Consider the following 23,979-nt stretch of genomic DNA (forward strand, 5'->3'; position numbering starts at 1 on the left):
TAAAACTATAATAAGCACAAATGAGCTATGTATATAAAACAAAAAAGAAGTGGTATGGTAGCCAATAAGACAACTCTCCACAACTGGCACAAGAGACTAAATGACACAGAAATTGACAACCATAGATATTTGTATGGCCTTCAACTTCGAGTAAACCCCATACCTCATAGTCAGCTTTAAAAGGTCTAGAAATGACAAATGTAAAAATATTCAACCGAAAAAACTATCCGCCTGATTAATGTACAAATTAATGAATGAAAACAAACATGATTTACAGCAACGCTCAACAACCACTGAATTACAGGCTCCTGCCTTGGGACAGGCACATACAGAAGGTGACAGGGTTAAACTAGTTTGAAGGTGCCAACCGTCCCCTAACCTTGAACAGTTGTGTAACAATACCACTTAAGCACAAACTTTAAAAATCAGTTGAAAGGATTTAATACATCTAACAAAAACACAAAATGTATGTGGCAAGGTACTTGTACATCCCCACAACAAAAAGATGCTAAGAACTTAACTGAGAGTACTCTCAGTTGCTGACAGCTAGTTCAAAGCCTTTAACAACTAATACAAAAAGTCATGCATTTAAAACTTTTTTCTTACTGTTTGATTCAATTATTGGAACTTTGCTTAACAAAAACATTTGCAACATAAAAGCAATCAACCATGTTATTTCTCTACCAATGCAATGTATTTTAGATGAACATACAGATGAAGTTACATTTAAATATACAATTGAAGATATTGGAAAATTTAAAAGAAAACAGTTAAGCCCACCTTGTATGAAAGGGAATCTTTCATGGTAAGTACATTTTTATCAATCATGTATGTAAGTTCTCTGTTTGTAGTTGTCATATCGTATTTAATTGAACATTTTACAGGGACATAGAAATACTGGGTGTCCCTCCATCTGTACGTCCTGTCTTGTAAGCCCTCTCACATGTACAATTTGCCAGAATTTAATGAAACTTATATCATAGTTTTATATCCATGATATCAGCAATGTCTTGAATGAGTTCAAAAATCAGTGCTGATTATTTATTTTTAGAAGAGTTATGGCCCTTGAAATTATTCTTTATATGAAAAATTGCATAGCAGCGCTCCCATGTGTACAATTTTTATCAGATTTTTATGAAACTTTTTTTATCACCAATCAATTATTTGTAAAAAAGTTTTATCCTTGGATGTACAATTCTTGCCAGAATTTTATGAAACTTTTATCTTAGGTTTATATCAGCAATGTCTTTGACACTTTCAAAAATCAATGCTGATCAAATATTTTAACTAGTTATAATGTCCCTTGGAATAAAAAATTATATAAATGGAAATCATATTGCATTTGCTCTGAAGCCTCATTTCTCTAAGATATTTATAATTTGTTTTTTCCCCCTTTGATAGATAAAATATGTGCAATGCAAGGGGGTATTGGAACTCTGTTATTGTATTAAAAAATAAATTTTGTACTTGAAAATATACTGAACATGTAGTAATTTGAAACTACCATTATCATGAGTATGTGATGGTATTGACATTACAAGATTACATGGGATTAGGTAACAAAGGGGATAGATATGATAATATATTTTTATGCCCCACTGAGGAGCATTATGTTAATCGGTCTGTACATCCATTCATATGTTTGTCTGTTCGTCCGTCTGTCCAGCTTCAAATTGAAGTTTTAGGTGAAGGTACTTTTTGATGAATTTGAAGTTCAAACAACTTGAAACTTTAGTACACATGTTCCCTATGTATGATATGATCTTTCTTATTTTAATGCCAAATTAGAGTTTTTACACCATTTTCATAGTCCACTGAACATAGAAAATGATAGTACAGGTAGGGCATCAGTGTACTTTAGAAACATTCTTGTTTACCATGCATGATATCTTTATGAACTGCATGTCATTTTTGTGCATACTCTTGCATGTACTTCAAACTTAAAGGTTAATTTGCTGAATACATATTTCTGAAAATGTTTGAAATTTATCTTTTGCAATTTGATGTATAACAATTTTAATGGTACTGATTTTACTGCATCAGATGTACAAATCAAAAGCTCATGATGATGATCTGTAGACACCAAAATTAGAAATAAAAAAAAAAATCATTGAATACCTGATTAAAGATATACATTAATCTAGGAAAAAACATAAGTATAGCCAAACCAAACATGAATGAGGGAGATATGCCATAATATCAATGTTAAGAGAGTAAATTGTACTGAAATCTAGATTTAAAAAGAAAATATCTATTTTCAGGAGGCTTGTTGCTAAACCTCAATGGAAACACAACAAAAAAAGGAAGAAATCTCTGAGTTTATGTCTTCAGAACTATTTAGGTATATTTCTTCAGTGTGAGGGAGATGCTATTTCAAGGTAAAGTTATTTTATTGAATACTGGTAATTGATTTTGTTTACTGTAATTAAAATTACAAAACTAGAGGCCCATTCATGTCAGTTGTTGTTTGTAAAGGTATATCTTCTTCTCTAAGTAAATTCCTCCGCAACGGAGCACCCGTGTCACACGGTATATCATGTTTAACTTAATTTTTCGTTTTTGTTTGTTTTTCACATAATTCGGGCAATTGGTTTTCTCATTGAATTGTTTTACATTTTGGTATGTTAGTGCCTTTTATAGCTTGCTGTGCCATATGGGTTTTGCTCATTGTTGTAAGTTGTACAGCAACCAAAAGTCAACCTCATTTGGGTTCTTTGTGTTTCTGTACATAGTTAGTTGTCTCATATGGCAATAATACAACATCACTTTATTTTGTATTTTTGTTAAGATGTTTGTTTGTACCATTACCAATGTGTGCTAATGGTATGTTTCAATTGCCAGGTCATTAATCCTTTTGGGTACTTTGTTCAATGTTATTCTGCAGATTAGATAATTTTTAACCGGATTTTTGTGACAAAAATGTCGGTTATTGATTTGGGGATGTACGGCGGGCGGGCGGGCGGACGGTCAAGTTCAATAATGGTGATTTTGACTTTTACCGTTCAGGAGTTATGGTTCTTGAAAGATTGAAAAATGGAATTTCCAATCGTGTCCGTGCATTAACTCATGAACCGTTCAACCAAAGCTTTTAAAATTTTAATATGTTGTTACTGACAACTAAATGAAGGTCAAATTCAATAATGGCGAGTTTGACTTTTACCGTTCAGGAGTTATGGTTCTTGAAAGATTGAAAAATGGAGTTTCCAGTCATGTCCGTGCATTAACTCAGGAACCGTTCAACCAAAGCTTTTAAAATTTTAATATGTTGTTACTGACAACTAAATGAAGGTCAAGTCCAATAATGGCGATTTTGATTTTTACCGTTCAGGAGTTATGGTTCTTGAAAGATTGAAAAATGGTGTTTCGAGTCGTGTCGGTGCATTTTCTCATGAACCATTCAACCAAAGCTTTTGAAATTTTTATATGTTGTTACTGATGACAAAATAGAGGTCAAGTTCAATAATGACGATTTTGACTTTTACCGTTCAGGAGTTATGGTTCTTGAAAGATCGTAAAATGGCGTTTCCATTCACGTTGTTGCATTTACTCATGAACCATTCAATCTAAGCTTTTCAAATTTTAATATGTTGATACTGATGACAAAATGGAGGTCAAATTTGATATTGACGATTTTAACTTTCACATTCATCAGTAATGGTTCTTGTGATATTGCCAGGACACAAATAAATGTTAATAAATCCGGTTTGCTGTCGTTGTGACAGCCTCTTGTATATACTTATATTTGTTAGATAATAAAAGGTTCATGAATATTTTCTGAGAATAACAGGAGACTTAACTTATATCATACCAGGGTTTTAGAATAATTGTGTTTATTTCTAGTGTAAAGATCCAATGAGTGAATCAATATTATTTCCAAAATAAAGCCATCTTTAAATAACTTAACAACCGTATCATACATAAATCCCTTGTGAATAAGTCTGTTGAAAGATTTGGTAAGCTTTTGAGGTGAATGACAACATTTTTGTGCTTTTATAAAGAACAATATAAACTGTGTTTTCATGCCGTATTTATGAGCATTATGTTTTTTGGTCTGTGTGTCTGTTAGTTTGTCTGTTCTTCTGTCAGTCTGTCTGTCCTGCTTCAGGTTAAAGATTTTGGTCAAAGTTTTTGGTGAAGGTAGGTTTTGATGAAGTTTAAGTCCAATCAACTTGAAACTTAGTACACATGTTCACATTGATACGATCTTTTTAACTGTCAAATTAGAGTTTTGACCCCAATTTCTACAAAACATAGAAAATAATAATGCGAGTGTGGCATCCATGAACTATGGACACATTCTTGTTTTTAGCTCACCTGGCCCACAGGGCCAAGTGAGCTTTTCTTATCACTTGCGACCGGCGTCCAGCGTCGTCCGTCGTCATTAACTTTTACAAAAATCTTCTCTTCTGAAACTACTGGGCCAAATCTAACCAAACTTGGCCACAATCATTATTAGGGTATCTAGTTTAAAAAATGTGTGCATGACCCGGCCAACCAACCAAGATGGCCACCATGGCTAAAAAGAGAACATAGGGGTAAAATGTAGATTTTTGCCTATAACTCTGACGATGTGAAATTGTTTATCAAGTGAAGATCTATCTGCCCTGAAATTTTCAGATGAATCGGACAACCGGTTGTTGGGTTGCTGCCCCTGAATTGGTAATTTTAATGAAATTTTGCTGCTTTTGGTTATTATCTTGAATATAATTATAGATAGAGATAAACTGTGAACAGCAATAATGTTCAGCAAAGTAAGATTTACAAATAAGTCAACATTTTTTTGTAAATTTTTGTGATCTTTTACAAAAATCTTCTCCTCTGAAGCTACTAAGACAAATTTAACTGAACTTGTCCAGAATCATCATTAGGGTATCTAGTTTAAATAATGTGTCTGGTGACCACGCCCGTAAATCAAGATGGCCGCCATGGCTAAAAATAGTATGTAGGGTAAAATGCAGTTTTTGGCTAATATCTCTGAAACCAAAGCATTTAGAGAAAATCTGTTGGGAAGAAACTTGTTCGTTAGGTCAATATTTATCTGCCCTGAAATTTTTAGACCAATCGGGCAACTTGTTGTTGGGCTACTGACCCTGAATTAGTAATTTTAGGAAAATTTTGCAGCTTTTGATTGTAATTATCTTGAATATTATTATAGATAGAGATAAACTATAAAAAACAATAATGTACAGCAAAGTAAGAGCTACAAATAAGTCAACTTGATCAAAGTGGTCAATTGACCCCTTACAGAGTTATTGTCCTTTATAGTCAATTTTTAACAATTTTCATAAATTTTGTAAATTTTTACAAAATATTTTCCATTGTCACTTCTGGGCCAATTTCATTATCGATAAAGATAATTGTAAGCAGCAAGATTGTTCAATAAAGAAAGATCTACAAACACATTACCAACACTTAAACACAATTTTGTCATGAATCTTTTATATGCACATAGACCAAGGTGAGCAACACAGGCTCTTTAGAGCCTCTAGTTAAAAATTTTCATAAATTTTATAAATTTTTGTAAATATTTACAAAATATTTTCCACTGTAACTACTGGACCAAGTTCATTATAGATAGAGATAATTGTAAACAGCAAGATTGTTCAATAAAGTAAGATCTACAAACACATTACCAACACCAAAACACAATTTTGTGATAAATCCATCTGTGTCCTTTGTTTAATACGCACATATACCAAGGTGAGCGACTCAGGCTCTTTAGAGCCTCTAGTTATAATTCCACAAATTTCTCTTGCAGGACATGGAAGTGTAAAGTAGAGGCAGCAATAAAAATTCTTAAGCACAATTATGATGAACCCTTGATAAAAAGTAAGTTTAAAACTGTGGATAGATTGATTTTCGTGGGTATCAATTTTCCTGAATTAGGAAAACTTACATGTTCGGGGATATTTAATTTCGGGGTTTTACCGAAGTCTGCTTACAAGTCTATACAAGTTTAGTTATTCTTTGTACATTTAATTTCGTGGTTCACCTACATATCCACAAAATCAAAGAAAATTGGTGTCCAACAAATTATAATGAATCCACAGTATGCTATTGTTGTAAAAGTCAGAATCTACCAACAGGTACCCTTTCTGGTTAAACAGGGGTCCAATTTAAGCTTTTTTGTGTCCTGGCCAGCCGGACCAGTGAACTGAAAATCTACTGGTCTGGCTCTAAATTTACTGGTCCTGTAAAAATTATATTAATATGACAAACACTAAATTATAAAAATGATAGATGTTTACTTTTATTTTCATGCTTTATTTTACATATATGTTAGACAGAAAGTGATTTCCTCTCTTTTATTCCTTAATATTTTTTGGGCTGTTCTGATCGTTCATGAACAAGAACAGAATCGAACTTAAAATTTGAAGATCCCGTTACAAAAGTACATTTCTTAACATGGTCTGTCACTGCAATCGTTCACATGCTATACAATGCATTACATTGCGATCGACTATATAATTTAACCATTAGCGATCTTTTTTCCAAGGATTTTTTTATATTTACGTTTCCTTTTGTCAATTTCCGACCTTCCTTTTGATTGTCAAATTTTTTTTTGGTCCAGGGGTTTAACTCCTTCAAATTTTTTTCACATTTTGTGTTGTTGTGAAGGACGATCACGCGAGAAATTGTTTTACTTAGGGTGCAATCAACAGTTTTTTTCTATGACGTCATATTTTGAGGGACCATGTATAAGTGACCCTTAGTGATGGACTGATTAATAAAGATACTTGTATAAAACTAGATATCACTGGAATCAGAATGTTCTCTAGTTTATAATGAAATAAAAATAAAGTGTACTTTTAATAGTGTAAAAAAGTTTTATCCAGAGAAACTGGGAAAAACATTGCCTAATTTAAGCTTAAAAAACCTGAAATCAGGTCATGTGCACACCCCTGAAGACATGATACCTGCACATTTTTCATAATCAAAATTGTATGAATTTCATAGATTTTTTACCTGGTCTTTCAAAAAATTCATGCTTCAGGGTACGTTCGCCTGCTCCGAAAAGAGCTACAGTGGCTGCAAATAAGTTTTCAATTTTCACTGCAAAAAAAAAACAGTGTTGTCTCCCCTCAAAACATGTATATTTAATCTAATTTTTCAAATTATTTTAATCATTCAACCTGCTTTAATTGAAGTTAATTAACATTTTTAACCGGATTTTTGTGACAAAAATGTCGGTTATTGATTTGGGGATGTACGGCGGGCGGGCGGGCAGCCGGTCGGGCAGGCGGGCGGTAATCAAATGTTGTCCGTGCATTAACTCATGAACCGTTCAACCAAAGCTTTTAAAATTTTAATATGTTGTTACTGACAACTAAATGAAGGTCAAGTTCAATAATGGCAATTTTGACTTTTACCGTTCAGGAGTTATAGTTCTTGAAAGATTGAAAAATGGAGTTTCCAGTCGTGTCCGTGCATTTATGCATGAACTGTTCTACCTAAGCTTCCCAAATTTTAATATGTTGTTACTGATGACAAAATGGAGGTCAGGTTCAATAATGGCTATTTTGACTTTTACCGTTCAGGAGTTATGGTTCTTGAAAGATTGAAAAATGGAGTTTCCAGTCGTGTCCGTGCATTTACGCATGAACTGTTCTACCTAAGCTTCCCAAATCTTAATATGTTGTTACTGATGACAAAATGGAGGTCAAGTTCAATAATGACGATTTTGACTTTTACCGTTCAGGAGTTATGGTTCTTGAAAGATTGAAAAATGGTGTTTCCAGTCGTGTCCGTGCATTTTCTCATGAACCATTCAACCAAAGCTTTTGAAATTTTTATATGTTGTTACTGATGGCAAATTAGAGGTCAAGTTCAATAATGTAGATTTTGACTTTTACCGTTCAGGAGTTATGGTTCTTGAAAGATTGTGAAATGGCGTTTCCATTCACGTTGTTGCATTTACTCATGAACCATTCAATCTAATATTATAAGCTTTTCAAATTTTAAGATGTTGATACTATTGACAAAATGGAGGTCAAATTTGATATTGACGATTTTCACTTTCACCATTCATCAGTAATGGTTCTTGTGATATTGCCAGGACACAAATAAATATTAATAAATCCGGTTTGCTGTCGTTGTGACAGCCTCTTGTTTACAACCAAATACTAAAAACATGATACTTTTTCACCAATTATGTTGATATAAAGGGACTTCCCTCCATGTCTATTTTTAGTTGGGGAATAACCCCTAGTTTTTTATACGAAACTGTTTATAGCACCCTTAAGGCAATGCTTTGTATGCGAAATATTAAATTTTCTCAGCTTTTCTGAATCTGTACACTATACTGATTAAAATGATGTCTTACTTTAAAGATTGTGACCATGAATAGTGAAACTACAGCTCTTTTTTTATGTCGTGCAGTAGTGGCATATTGGCCAGTGGCAAACAGTTTAACTGGCAAATTCAAAACATTTCCTGTATCACATTTTCATCAGTTTTACAAAGAAAATAAATCATAAAATAGGGTTTCTTTTGAATAAATAGAATAAAAACTATGAAATAAGCATGAATAAAGTTACTTTAAATATATTTTGTCCCTAGTGTTATATGAACTAAGTTATAGCTGAGTTGAGAAAATATTGAAATAGTGTTTTCTTAGGAATGGCATGTGTACCTTTTTGACTATAAAAAGTACCAAATATATATTATAATGAATAAAAATTTATGTAACACTGATCAGGAGTAAAGGTTAAAGTAGAAAAAATCTACACTTTTCATATGCAACTTTTGGTTCAAAATATATGAGAGATTGAATAAAAATATCATGACGTCGCAAAAAATGAAAATACTTCAATATTCGCACAGAGTCTGGTTTTCTTATATCTGGTTGCTATGTACAAATCTGTAATATTTGCATTAAATATACCAAACTGATGCTTTTAAATTAATGTATACATGCTGTACAATGTTTTTCGGAATTATTTTACTCCATTCGCTAACACATTTCTATGCTAAAACATCACTATATTTTATATTTGTCCCTTTAAGGGTGCAATCAGACTGTTTACAGTGTTGTCTCCCCTCAAAACATGTATATTTAATCTAATTTTTCAAATTATTTTAATCATTCAACCTGCTTTAATTGAAGTTAATTAACATTTTTAACCGGATTTTTGTGACAAAAATGTCGGTTATTGATTTGGGGATGTACGGCGGGCGGGCGGGCAGCCGGTCGGGCAGGCGGGCGGTAATCAAATGTTGTCCGTGCATTAACTCATGAACCGTTCAACCAAAGCTTTTAAAATTTTAATATGTTGTTACTGACAACTAAATGAAGGTCAAGTTCAATAATGGCAATTTTGACTTTTACCGTTCAGGAGTTATAGTTCTTGAAAGATTGAAAAATGGAGTTTCCAGTCGTGTCCGTGCATTTATGCATGAACTGTTCTACCTAAGCTTCCCAAATTTTAATATGTTGTTACTGATGACAAAATGGAGGTCAGGTTCAATAATGGCTATTTTGACTTTTACCGTTCAGGAGTTATGGTTCTTGAAAGATTGAAAAATGGAGTTTCCAGTCGTGTCCGTGCATTTACGCATGAACTGTTCTACCTAAGCTTCCCAAATCTTAATATGTTGTTACTGATGACAAAATGGAGGTCAAGTTCAATAATGACGATTTTGACTTTTACCGTTCAGGAGTTATGGTTCTTGAAAGATTGAAAAATGGTGTTTCCAGTCGTGTCCGTGCATTTTCTCATGAACCATTCAACCAAAGCTTTTGAAATTTTTATATGTTGTTACTGATGGCAAATTAGAGGTCAAGTTCAATAATGTAGATTTTGACTTTTACCGTTCAGGAGTTATGGTTCTTGAAAGATTGTGAAATGGCGTTTCCATTCACGTTGTTGCATTTACTCATGAACCATTCAATCTAATATTATAAGCTTTTCAAATTTTAAGATGTTGATACTATTGACAAAATGGAGGTCAAATTTGATATTGACGATTTTCACTTTCACCATTCATCAGTAATGGTTCTTGTGATATTGCCAGGACACAAATAAATATTAATAAATCCGGTTTGCTGTCGTTGTGACAGCCTCTTGTTTACAACCAAATACTAAAAACATGATACTTTTTCACCAATTATGTTGATATAAAGGGACTTCCCTCCATGTCTATTTTTAGTTGGGGAATAACCCCTAGTTTTTTATACGAAACTGTTTATAGCACCCTTAAGGCAATGCTTTGTATGCGAAATATTAAATTTTCTCAGCTTTTCTGAATCTGTACACTATACTGATTAAAATGATGTCTTACTTTAAAGATTGTGACCATGAATAGTGAAACTACAGCTCTTTTTTTATGTCGTGCAGTAGTGGCATATTGGCCAGTGGCAAACAGTTTAACTGGCAAATTCAAAACATTTCCTGTATCACATTTTCATCAGTTTTACAAAGAAAATAAATCATAAAATAGGGTTTCTTTTGAATAAATAGAATAAAAACTATGAAATAAGCATGAATAAAGTTACTTTAAATATATTTTGTCCCTAGTGTTATATGAACTAAGTTATAGCTGAGTTGAGAAAATATTGAAATAGTGTTTTCTTAGGAATGGCATGTGTACCTTTTTGACTATAAAAAGTACCAAATATATATTATAATGAATAAAAATTTATGTAACACTGATCAGGAGTAAAGGTTAAAGTAGAAAAAATCTACACTTTTCATATGCAACTTTTGGTTCAAAATATATGAGAGATTGAATAAAAATATCATGACGTCGCAAAAAATGAAAATACTTCAATATTCGCACAGAGTCTGGTTTTCTTATATCTGGTTGCTATGTACAAATCTGTAATATTTGCATTAAATATACCAAACTGATGCTTTTAAATTAATGTATACATGCTGTACAATGTTTTTCGGAATTATTTTACTCCATTCGCTAACACATTTCTATGCTAAAACATCACTATATTTTATATTTGTCCCTTTAAGGGTGCAATCAGACTGTTTACAGTGTTGTCTCCCCTCAAAACATGTATATTTAATCTAATTTTTCAAATTATTTTAATCATTCAACCTGCTTTAATTGAAGTTAATTAACATTTTTAACCGGATTTTTGTGACAAAAATGTCGGTTATTGATTTGGGGATGTACGGCGGGCGGGCGGGCAGCCGGTCGGGCAGGCGGGCGGTAATCAAATGTTGTCCGTGCATTAACTCATGAACCGTTCAACCAAAGCTTTTAAAATTTTAATATGTTGTTACTGACAACTAAATGAAGGTCAAGTTCAATAATGGCAATTTTGACTTTTACCGTTCAGGAGTTATAGTTCTTGAAAGATTGAAAAATGGAGTTTCCAGTCGTGTCCGTGCATTTATGCATGAACTGTTCTACCTAAGCTTCCCAAATTTTAATATGTTGTTACTGATGACAAAATGGAGGTCAGGTTCAATAATGGCTATTTTGACTTTTACCGTTCAGGAGTTATGGTTCTTGAAAGATTGAAAAATGGAGTTTCCAGTCGTGTCCGTGCATTTACGCATGAACTGTTCTACCTAAGCTTCCCAAATCTTAATATGTTGTTACTGATGACAAAATGGAGGTCAAGTTCAATAATGACGATTTTGACTTTTACCGTTCAGGAGTTATGGTTCTTGAAAGATTGAAAAATGGTGTTTCCAGTCGTGTCCGTGCATTTTCTCATGAACCATTCAACCAAAGCTTTTGAAATTTTTATATGTTGTTACTGATGGCAAATTAGAGGTCAAGTTCAATAATGTAGATTTTGACTTTTACCGTTCAGGAGTTATGGTTCTTGAAAGATTGTGAAATGGCGTTTCCATTCACGTTGTTGCATTTACTCATGAACCATTCAATCTAATATTATAAGCTTTTCAAATTTTAAGATGTTGATACTATTGACAAAATGGAGGTCAAATTTGATATTGACGATTTTCACTTTCACCATTCATCAGTAATGGTTCTTGTGATATTGCCAGGACACAAATAAATATTAATAAATCCGGTTTGCTGTCGTTGTGACAGCCTCTTGTTTACAACCAAATACTAAAAACATGATACTTTTTCACCAATTATGTTGATATAAAGGGACTTCCCTCCATGTCTATTTTTAGTTGGGGAATAACCCCTAGTTTTTTATACGAAACTGTTTATAGCACCCTTAAGGCAATGCTTTGTATGCGAAATATTAAATTTTCTCAGCTTTTCTGAATCTGTACACTATACTGATTAAAATGATGTCTTACTTTAAAGATTGTGACCATGAATAGTGAAACTACAGCTCTTTTTTTATGTCGTGCAGTAGTGGCATATTGGCCAGTGGCAAACAGTTTAACTGGCAAATTCAAAACATTTCCTGTATCACATTTTCATCAGTTTTACAAAGAAAATAAATCATAAAATAGGGTTTCTTTTGAATAAATAGAATAAAAACTATGAAATAAGCATGAATAAAGTTACTTTAAATATATTTTGTCCCTAGTGTTATATGAACTAAGTTATAGCTGAGTTGAGAAAATATTGAAATAGTGTTTTCTTAGGAATGGCATGTGTACCTTTTTGACTATAAAAAGTACCAAATATATATTATAATGAATAAAAATTTATGTAACACTGATCAGGAGTAAAGGTTAAAGTAGAAAAAATCTACACTTTTCATATGCAACTTTTGGTTCAAAATATATGAGAGATTGAATAAAAATATCATGACGTCGCAAAAAATGAAAATACTTCAATATTCGCACAGAGTCTGGTTTTCTTATATCTGGTTGCTATGTACAAATCTGTAATATTTGCATTAAATATACCAAACTGATGCTTTTAAATTAATGTATACATGCTGTACAATGTTTTTCGGAATTATTTTACTCCATTCGCTAACACATTTCTATGCTAAAACATCACTATATTTTATATTTGTCCCTTTAAGGGTGCAATCAGACTGTTTACAGTGTTGTCTCCCCTCAAAACATGTATATTTAATCTAATTTTTCAAATTATTTTAATCATTCAACCTGCTTTAATTGAAGTTAATTAACATTTTTAACCGGATTTTTGTGACAAAAATGTCGGTTATTGATTTGGGGATGTACGGCGGGCGGGCGGGCAGCCGGTCGGGCAGGCGGGCGGTAATCAAATGTTGTCCGTGCATTAACTCATGAACCGTTCAACCAAAGCTTTTAAAATTTTAATATGTTGTTACTGACAACTAAATGAAGGTCAAGTTCAATAATGGCAATTTTGACTTTTACCGTTCAGGAGTTATAGTTCTTGAAAGATTGAAAAATGGAGTTTCCAGTCGTGTCCGTGCATTTATGCATGAACTGTTCTACCTAAGCTTCCCAAATTTTAATATGTTGTTACTGATGACAAAATGGAGGTCAGGTTCAATAATGGCTATTTTGACTTTTACCGTTCAGGAGTTATGGTTCTTGAAAGATTGAAAAATGGAGTTTCCAGTCGTGTCCGTGCATTTACGCATGAACTGTTCTACCTAAGCTTCCCAAATCTTAATATGTTGTTACTGATGACAAAATGGAGGTCAAGTTCAATAATGACGATTTTGACTTTTACCGTTCAGGAGTTATGGTTCTTGAAAGATTGAAAAATGGTGTTTCCAGTCGTGTCCGTGCATTTTCTCATGAACCATTCAACCAAAGCTTTTGAAATTTTTATATGTTGTTACTGATGGCAAATTAGAGGTCAAGTTCAATAATGTAGATTTTGACTTTTACCGTTCAGGAGTTATGGTTCTTGAAAGATTGTGAAATGGCGTTTCCATTCACGTTGTTGCATTTACTCATGAACCATTCAATCTAATATTATAAGCTTTTCAAATTTTAAGATGTTGATACTATTGACAAAATGGAGGTCAAATTTGATATTGACGATTTTCACTTTCACCATTCATCAGTAATGGTTCTTGTGATATTGCCAGGACACAAATAAATATTAATAAATCCGGTTTGCTGTCGTTGTGACAGCCTCTTGTTTACAACCAAATACTAAAAACATGATACTTTTTCACCAATTATGTTGATATAAAGGGACTTCCCTCCATGTCTATTTTTAGTTGGGGAATAACCCCTAGTTTTTTATACGAAACTGTTTATAGCACCCTTAAGGCAATGCTTTGTATGCGAAATATTAAATTTTCTCAGCTTTTCTGAATCTGTACACTATACTGATTAAAATGATGTCTTACTTTAAAGATTGTGACCATGAATAGTGAAACTACAGCTCTTTTTTTATGTCGTGCAGTAGTGGCATATTGGCCAGTGGCAAACAGTTTAACTGGCAAATTCAAAACATTTCCTGTATCACATTTTCATCAGTTTTACAAAGAAAATAAATCATAAAATAGGGTTTCTTTTGAATAAATAGAATAAAAACTATGAAATAAGCATGAATAAAGTTACTTTAAATATATTTTGTCCCTAGTGTTATATGAACTAAGTTATAGCTGAGTTGAGAAAATATTGAAATAGTGTTTTCTTAGGAATGGCATGTGTACCTTTTTGACTATAAAAAGTACCAAATATATATTATAATGAATAAAAATTTATGTAACACTGATCAGGAGTAAAGGTTAAAGTAGAAAAAATCTACACTTTTCATATGCAACTTTTGGTTCAAAATATATGAGAGATTGAATAAAAATATCATGACGTCGCAAAAAATGAAAATACTTCAATATTCGCACAGAGTCTGGTTTTCTTATATCTGGTTGCTATGTACAAATCTGTAATATTTGCATTAAATATACCAAACTGATGCTTTTAAATTAATGTATACATGCTGTACAATGTTTTTCGGAATTATTTTACTCCATTCGCTAACACATTTCTATGCTAAAACATCACTATATTTTATATTTGTCCCTTTAAGGGTGCAATCAGACTGTTTACAGTGTTGTCTCCCCTCAAAACATGTATATTTAATCTAATTTTTCAAATTATTTTAATCATTCAACCTGCTTTAATTGAAGTTAATTAACATTTTTAACCGGATTTTTGTGACAAAAATGTCGGTTATTGATTTGGGGATGTACGGCGGGCGGGCGGGCAGCCGGTCGGGCAGGCGGGCGGTAATCAAATGTTGTCCGTGCATTAACTCATGAACCGTTCAACCAAAGCTTTTAAAATTTTAATATGTTGTTACTGACAACTAAATGAAGGTCAAGTTCAATAATGGCAATTTTGACTTTTACCGTTCAGGAGTTATAGTTCTTGAAAGATTGAAAAATGGAGTTTCCAGTCGTGTCCGTGCATTTATGCATGAACTGTTCTACCTAAGCTTCCCAAATTTTAATATGTTGTTACTGATGACAAAATGGAGGTCAGGTTCAATAATGGCTATTTTGACTTTTACCGTTCAGGAGTTATGGTTCTTGAAAGATTGAAAAATGGAGTTTCCAGTCGTGTCCGTGCATTTACGCATGAACTGTTCTACCTAAGCTTCCCAAATCTTAATATGTTGTTACTGATGACAAAATGGAGGTCAAGTTCAATAATGACGATTTTGACTTTTACCGTTCAGGAGTTATGGTTCTTGAAAGATTGAAAAATGGTGTTTCCAGTCGTGTCCGTGCATTTTCTCATGAACCATTCAACCAAAGCTTTTGAAATTTTTATATGTTGTTACTGATGGCAAATTAGAGGTCAAGTTCAATAATGTAGATTTTGACTTTTACCGTTCAGGAGTTATGGTTCTTGAAAGATTGTGAAATGGCGTTTCCATTCACGTTGTTGCATTTACTCATGAACCATTCAATCTAATATTATAAGCTTTTCAAATTTTAAGATGTTGATACTATTGACAAAATGGAGGTCAAATTTGATATTGACGATTTTCACTTTCACCATTCATCAGTAATGGTTCTTGTGATATTGCCAGGACACAAATAAATATTAATAAATCCGGTTTGCTGTCGTTGTGACAGCCTCTTGTTTACAACCAAATACTAAAAACATGATACTTTTTCACCAATTATGTTGATATAAAGGGACTTCCCTCCATGTCTATTTTTAGTTGGGGAATAACCCCTAGTTTTTTATACGAAACTGTTTATAGCACCCTTAAGGCAATGCTTTGTATGCGAAATATTAAATTTTCTCAGCTTTTCTGAATCTGTACACTATACTGATTAAAATGATGTCTTACTTTAAAGATTGTGACCATGAATAGTGAAACTACAGCTCTTTTTTTATGTCGTGCAGTAGTGGCATATTGGCCAGTGGCAAACAGTTTAACTGGCAAATTCAAAACATTTCCTGTATCACATTTTCATCAGTTTTACAAAGAAAATAAATCATAAAATAGGGTTTCTTTTGAATAAATAGAATAAAAACTATGAAATAAGCATGAATAAAGTTACTTTAAATATATTTTGTCCCTAGTGTTATATGAACTAAGTTATAGCTGAGTTGAGAAAATATTGAAATAGTGTTTTCTTAGGAATGGCATGTGTACCTTTTTGACTATAAAAAGTACCAAATATATATTATAATGAATAAAAATTTATGTAACACTGATCAGGAGTAAAGGTTAAAGTAGAAAAAATCTACACTTTTCATATGCAACTTTTGGTTCAAAATATATGAGAGATTGAATAAAAATATCATGACGTCGCAAAAAATGAAAATACTTCAATATTCGCACAGAGTCTGGTTTTCTTATATCTGGTTGCTATGTACAAATCTGTAATATTTGCATTAAATATACCAAACTGATGCTTTTAAATTAATGTATACATGCTGTACAATGTTTTTCGGAATTATTTTACTCCATTCGCTAACACATTTCTATGCTAAAACATCACTATATTTTATATTTGTCCCTTTAAGGGTGCAATCAGACTGTTTACAGTGTTGTCTCCCCTCAAAACATGTATATTTAATCTAATTTTTCAAATTATTTTAATCATTCAACCTGCTTTAATTGAAGTTAATTAACATTTTTAACCGGATTTTTGTGACAAAAATGTCGGTTATTGATTTGGGGATGTACGGCGGGCGGGCGGGCAGCCGGTCGGGCAGGCGGGCGGTAATCAAATGTTGTCCGTGCATTAACTCATGAACCGTTCAACCAAAGCTTTTAAAATTTTAATATGTTGTTACTGACAACTAAATGAAGGTCAAGTTCAATAATGGCAATTTTGACTTTTACCGTTCAGGAGTTATAGTTCTTGAAAGATTGAAAAATGGAGTTTCCAGTCGTGTCCGTGCATTTATGCATGAACTGTTCTACCTAAGCTTCCCAAATTTTAATATGTTGTTACTGATGACAAAATGGAGGTCAGGTTCAATAATGGCTATTTTGACTTTTACCGTTCAGGAGTTATGGTTCTTGAAAGATTGAAAAATGGAGTTTCCAGTCGTGTCCGTGCATTTACGCATGAACTGTTCTACCTAAGCTTCCCAAATCTTAATATGTTGTTACTGATGACAAAATGGAGGTCAAGTTCAATAATGACGATTTTGACTTTTACCGTTCAGGAGTTATGGTTCTTGAAAGATTGAAAAATGGTGTTTCCAGTCGTGTCCGTGCATTTTCTCATGAACCATTCAACCAAAGCTTTTGAAATTTTTATATGTTGTTACTGATGGCAAATTAGAGGTCAAGTTCAATAATGTAGATTTTGACTTTTACCGTTCAGGAGTTATGGTTCTTGAAAGATTGTGAAATGGCGTTTCCATTCACGTTGTTGCATTTACTCATGAACCATTCAATCTAATATTATAAGCTTTTCAAATTTTAAGATGTTGATACTATTGACAAAATGGAGGTCAAATTTGATATTGACGATTTTCACTTTCACCATTCATCAGTAATGGTTCTTGTGATATTGCCAGGACACAAATAAATATTAATAAATCCGGTTTGCTGTCGTTGTGACAGCCTCTTGTTTACAACCAAATACTAAAAACATGATACTTTTTCACCAATTATGTTGATATAAAGGGACTTCCCTCCATGTCTATTTTTAGTTGGGGAATAACCCCTAGTTTTTTATACGAAACTGTTTATAGCACCCTTAAGGCAATGCTTTGTATGCGAAATATTAAATTTTCTCAGCTTTTCTGAATCTGTACACTATACTGATTAAAATGATGTCTTACTTTAAAGATTGTGACCATGAATAGTGAAACTACAGCTCTTTTTTTATGTCGTGCAGTAGTGGCATATTGGCCAGTGGCAAACAGTTTAACTGGCAAATTCAAAACATTTCCTGTATCACATTTTCATCAGTTTTACAAAGAAAATAAATCATAAAATAGGGTTTCTTTTGAATAAATAGAATAAAAACTATGAAATAAGCATGAATAAAGTTACTTTAAATATATTTTGTCCCTAGTGTTATATGAACTAAGTTATAGCTGAGTTGAGAAAATATTGAAATAGTGTTTTCTTAGGAATGGCATGTGTACCTTTTTGACTATAAAAAGTACCAAATATATATTATAATGAATAAAAATTTATGTAACACTGATCAGGAGTAAAGGTTAAAGTAGAAAAAATCTACACTTTTCATATGCAACTTTTGGTTCAAAATATATGAGAGATTGAATAAAAATATCATGACGTCGCAAAAAATGAAAATACTTCAATATTCGCACAGAGTCTGGTTTTCTTATATCTGGTTGCTATGTACAAATCTGTAATATTTGCATTAAATATACCAAACTGATGCTTTTAAATTAATGTATACATGCTGTACAATGTTTTTCGGAATTATTTTACTCCATTCGCTAACACATTTCTATGCTAAAACATCACTATATTTTATATTTGTCCCTTTAAGGGTGCAATCAGACTGTTTACAGTGTTGTCTCCCCTCAAAACATGTATATTTAATCTAATTTTTCAAATTATTTTAATCATTCAACCTGCTTTAATTGAAGTTAATTAACATTTTTAACCGGATTTTTGTGACAAAAATGTCGGTTATTGATTTGGGGATGTACGGCGGGCGGGCGGGCAGCCGGTCGGGCAGGCGGGCGGTAATCAAATGTTGTCCGTGCATTAACTCATGAACCGTTCAACCAAAGCTTTTAAAATTTTAATATGTTGTTACTGACAACTAAATGAAGGTCAAGTTCAATAATGGCAATTTTGACTTTTACCGTTCAGGAGTTATAGTTCTTGAAAGATTGAAAAATGGAGTTTCCAGTCGTGTCCGTGCATTTATGCATGAACTGTTCTACCTAAGCTTCCCAAATTTTAATATGTTGTTACTGATGACAAAATGGAGGTCAGGTTCAATAATGGCTATTTTGACTTTTACCGTTCAGGAGTTATGGTTCTTGAAAGATTGAAAAATGGAGTTTCCAGTCGTGTCCGTGCATTTACGCATGAACTGTTCTACCTAAGCTTCCCAAATCTTAATATGTTGTTACTGATGACAAAATGGAGGTCAAGTTCAATAATGACGATTTTGACTTTTACCGTTCAGGAGTTATGGTTCTTGAAAGATTGAAAAATGGTGTTTCCAGTCGTGTCCGTGCATTTTCTCATGAACCATTCAACCAAAGCTTTTGAAATTTTTATATGTTGTTACTGATGGCAAATTAGAGGTCAAGTTCAATAATGTAGATTTTGACTTTTACCGTTCAGGAGTTATGGTTCTTGAAAGATTGTGAAATGGCGTTTCCATTCACGTTGTTGCATTTACTCATGAACCATTCAATCTAATATTATAAGCTTTTCAAATTTTAAGATGTTGATACTATTGACAAAATGGAGGTCAAATTTGATATTGACGATTTTCACTTTCACCATTCATCAGTAATGGTTCTTGTGATATTGCCAGGACACAAATAAATATTAATAAATCCGGTTTGCTGTCGTTGTGACAGCCTCTTGTTTACAACCAAATACTAAAAACATGATACTTTTTCACCAATTATGTTGATATAAAGGGACTTCCCTCCATGTCTATTTTTAGTTGGGGAATAACCCCTAGTTTTTTATACGAAACTGTTTATAGCACCCTTAAGGCAATGCTTTGTATGCGAAATATTAAATTTTCTCAGCTTTTCTGAATCTGTACACTATACTGATTAAAATGATGTCTTACTTTAAAGATTGTGACCATGAATAGTGAAACTACAGCTCTTTTTTTATGTCGTGCAGTAGTGGCATATTGGCCAGTGGCAAACAGTTTAACTGGCAAATTCAAAACATTTCCTGTATCACATTTTCATCAGTTTTACAAAGAAAATAAATCATAAAATAGGGTTTCTTTTGAATAAATAGAATAAAAACTATGAAATAAGCATGAATAAAGTTACTTTAAATATATTTTGTCCCTAGTGTTATATGAACTAAGTTATAGCTGAGTTGAGAAAATATTGAAATAGTGTTTTCTTAGGAATGGCATGTGTACCTTTTTGACTATAAAAAGTACCAAATATATATTATAATGAATAAAAATTTATGTAACACTGATCAGGAGTAAAGGTTAAAGTAGAAAAAATCTACACTTTTCATATGCAACTTTTGGTTCAAAATATATGAGAGATTGAATAAAAATATCATGACGTCGCAAAAAATGAAAATACTTCAATATTCGCACAGAGTCTGGTTTTCTTATATCTGGTTGCTATGTACAAATCTGTAATATTTGCATTAAATATACCAAACTGATGCTTTTAAATTAATGTATACATGCTGTACAATGTTTTTCGGAATTATTTTACTCCATTCGCTAACACATTTCTATGCTAAAACATCACTATATTTTATATTTGTCCCTTTAAGGGTGCAATCAGACTGTTTACAGTGTTGTCTCCCCTCAAAACATGTATATTTAATCTAATTTTTAAAATTATTTTAATCATTCAACCTGCTTTAATTGAAGTTAATTAACATATTTTTACAACCAAATACTAAAAACATGATACTTTTTCACCAATTATGTTGATATAAAGGGACTTCCCTCCATGTCTATTTTTAGTTGGGGAATAACCCCTAGTTTTTTATACGAAACTGTTTATAGCGCCCTTAGTAACCCCAGTACCGTGTAATTGATTTCGCAGGTATTTTTTTTGTAAACAAAACGAGATTGCGATGCAATCAGTGATTTTTATTGACAAATTTTTACTGGTCCGCCGGACCACCCGCTGATAAAATCTACTGGTCCGATGCAAATTCTACTGGTCTCGGACCACCGGACCAGCACCAATTTCGACCCCTGTGGTTAAATGACCTATGGAATTTGGGGTCAAGAGGTTAAAGGTCAAGGTAACAAAAACTATTTGTAGATTGAAATTTTAGCAAATTTTTGTTTCCCAATGTTTATTATCTTTTAAACTGTATTTCCAACTATTAGCCTAAATTTTTGGGTTAATTATGTCTCATGAGCTGACGGATAATCATTTAAAGAATAACTAATCGAAGAATTCATATAGAGAAAAATATTCAACGAGTGACCAAATGACACATTAATTCATGAATGCGCGCAGGGCATGAGTTAATTATCAATGTTGTTTGGTCATGAGTTGAATATTTTTCGATATTTGAATTCTTTGATTAGTTATTCTTTTGATTACATTGACAAATGGCTTTTTTTTTTTATGAAATTAAAGTAGAAAATGTAAGGAACTACATTTGTATATCTTTTCCTATGCATTCATAATTTGTTTTGATCTGACGTTATCGACGTCTTGACAACACCTAATGTTGCATGACGTGAGAGGAGTGGAATAACCACGTTTATTTCACATGTGAAATTATCGGTTTTTATTTCCCTGGGAAATCAATGTAATTCATTGCAACCAATGTAATCAATTGATTTATCGATCAATAGGTCAAAATTGTCAAAGTTACCATTTTTTGATAGAATTAAATTTTGACAAATTTTGAAATGTTAAACTTTTTGATTAAAATTTGTAATGCCAAGGAGATGACAAACACCTTGTCTGGTTTTTAGGTCAGTAGGTCAAACATCAAGGTTTCACCCAACAATTGATAATACTTATAATTTTTTTTTTTTTTTATGTCTATTTTTTTAACCATTTGTCCAACCTTTGTCCAGATTGATAGAAGCCCTTGATAAATTTTAAGTCAGATATACTACATAATTTTAAGGTTAGTAGGTTTAGTAAGTAGGTCAAAGGTCAAAGTCACTTAGCCTGTAAATGCAATGAAAGTTCGGGAAAAGTTTTGTTTCAGGATCATATCTTTTTGAACCATAAATTACATCTTTGTATATCTGCCTTGGACAATGGATATTAACATCTTTCTGTGAAAAAATAAAGTTTTTATCAGAATTTTCATTCTTCAATGTGCTCAACACAAAAAAATGTTTCTTTTGCTATAGAAAAAGATCTCAGCCAGGCTCATTGCTTTGGTTTAAAAAATAATTTAACTGAATGGTATAAAGAAATATTTCATGCTGTTTTTCTATGTATTTTCCAGCAATTCACCACTTGTTTTGTAGTGACAAGAATAGTGAAGGATACAGTAAATTTATACAATGGAATGTAAGTACAATGAGTAACTCATAATAAAAAAACCTATGTGATAACAGTAGATGACACAAAAGTAGCAGGCTAAGTTGATCCGTTGGAAAAAATATTTCAGTAGTATTTATATTTCTTGAATAACACTGCATGTATATAATAATAAATATTCATGATATTATAATGCTCTAGTAAGAAAATTTTCAGTTTTTCAGTTATTTTTTGTTAGAGTGTGAATGATTATAAATCAATGAGCTACTGAAAAGCAGTAAATGTTTTAATGTAGATGAAATAATCAGTCTTACAACTACATAGTACGACAACACTGTATTCAAAAGTATAAGCTGTTAATGAAAGATATTTATTTTAAATGCAAATATGATCAATAAAAAGATTTATTAATGTTTCAAATTGATCATTGTCAGTTTACTACAAGTTTCCTCTGCAAATAGCTAATACATTGTAATGAGTATGGAGCCATTAAAAAGTCACAAAGCAAAAGTTCAATATCTCTTTGTACACATGTTGGACCCCAATGTCTACCAAATTGAATATTCATAAACTTTGCTATGCTTATTTTATTTTAAAAAGTTAGTACGGTTAGTTGCAAAATTAGTGCATTATAAACATATGAATCTACCTGTTCTACCTATAGTCCTACAATTACGGTACAGATGAAACAATATAACTTCAACAGAGAATATTGCCTAAATTTGTAGCAATATGACCACAAAGCAGTTCACACACAACATGCACAATGTAAAATTAAAGAAATTGTCACAATTAATTGATTTTTTTTTACAACATAAGCATTTGCAGAATGAATGCATCAACATTAAAATGATCAATTTGCATGTAATAAGACTTTTTTTTTATTATACTTAGTAATGATATTATTGATTACTTTTACTGTTTGGCAGGAGTTAGTAAATCCAGATAATAATTATGTGAAAGACAATAAAGTAACCATTGAAGTATGCATTAAGTCTGACATGACTACGAATGGAATCTCAGGTAAACATTTACAGGATATTTACATTCTTTGCTCACCTGGCACATAGGGCAAGTGAGCTTTTGCATCTTTTGTTATCTGTCTTGGTCCATCATCAAAATCTTCAAATTCAATCAAACTTTTAGTCTCTAGTAATTGGCTAATATAAGGTTTAAAAGAATTGTCCCTTTGAAGTAACAAACATGTCAGACATTGCTAAATACAGAACATAATTTGAAATGCAAGAAACTTGTCATGAAAACCAGAATAGACAGTTCTAACGGGTTATCCTTAGAAATTATCAAAATTGCCCTTTAATGTAACGAAAGACAATTTTTACCAATTTTTTGTTTTGTGTTTGTTTGTAGAAGCTATTATAGAGAAAAAGAAATTTTAGATAGAGAAAATGTTCAGTAAAATAGCTTTATAAATAAGGCAAATATTTGCAATGGTCTATTTAAGTTTAACAAGAGTTATTGCCCTTGAATTCATATATTTTCCTTCTTTTGGGTTGCCTTTTTTTGTTTGCAG

The 23,979-nt window shown here is 32.2% G+C and overlaps 1 protein-coding gene across 1 annotated transcript in view; it reads left to right on the top strand.

Moving 5' to 3' along the window:
* Positions 1-23,979, top strand: part of LOC143080694 (uncharacterized) — a 31,399-nt gene that overhangs the window by 1,785 nt on the left and 5,635 nt on the right. Inside the window, exons 3-7 of the mRNA XM_076256684.1 lie at positions 703-805; positions 2,262-2,378; positions 5,759-5,829; positions 22,414-22,478; positions 23,378-23,471. Coding sequence (XP_076112799.1) covers positions 703-805; positions 2,262-2,378; positions 5,759-5,829; positions 22,414-22,478; positions 23,378-23,471 — 450 coding nt within the window. The remainder of the gene's footprint in view (positions 1-702; positions 806-2,261; positions 2,379-5,758; positions 5,830-22,413; positions 22,479-23,377; positions 23,472-23,979) is intronic.

Source organism: Mytilus galloprovincialis, chromosome 6 (genome assembly GCF_965363235.1).
Source record: "Mytilus galloprovincialis chromosome 6, xbMytGall1.hap1.1, whole genome shotgun sequence".
NCBI classification, from domain to species: Eukaryota; Metazoa; Mollusca; class Bivalvia; order Mytilida; family Mytilidae; genus Mytilus; species Mytilus galloprovincialis.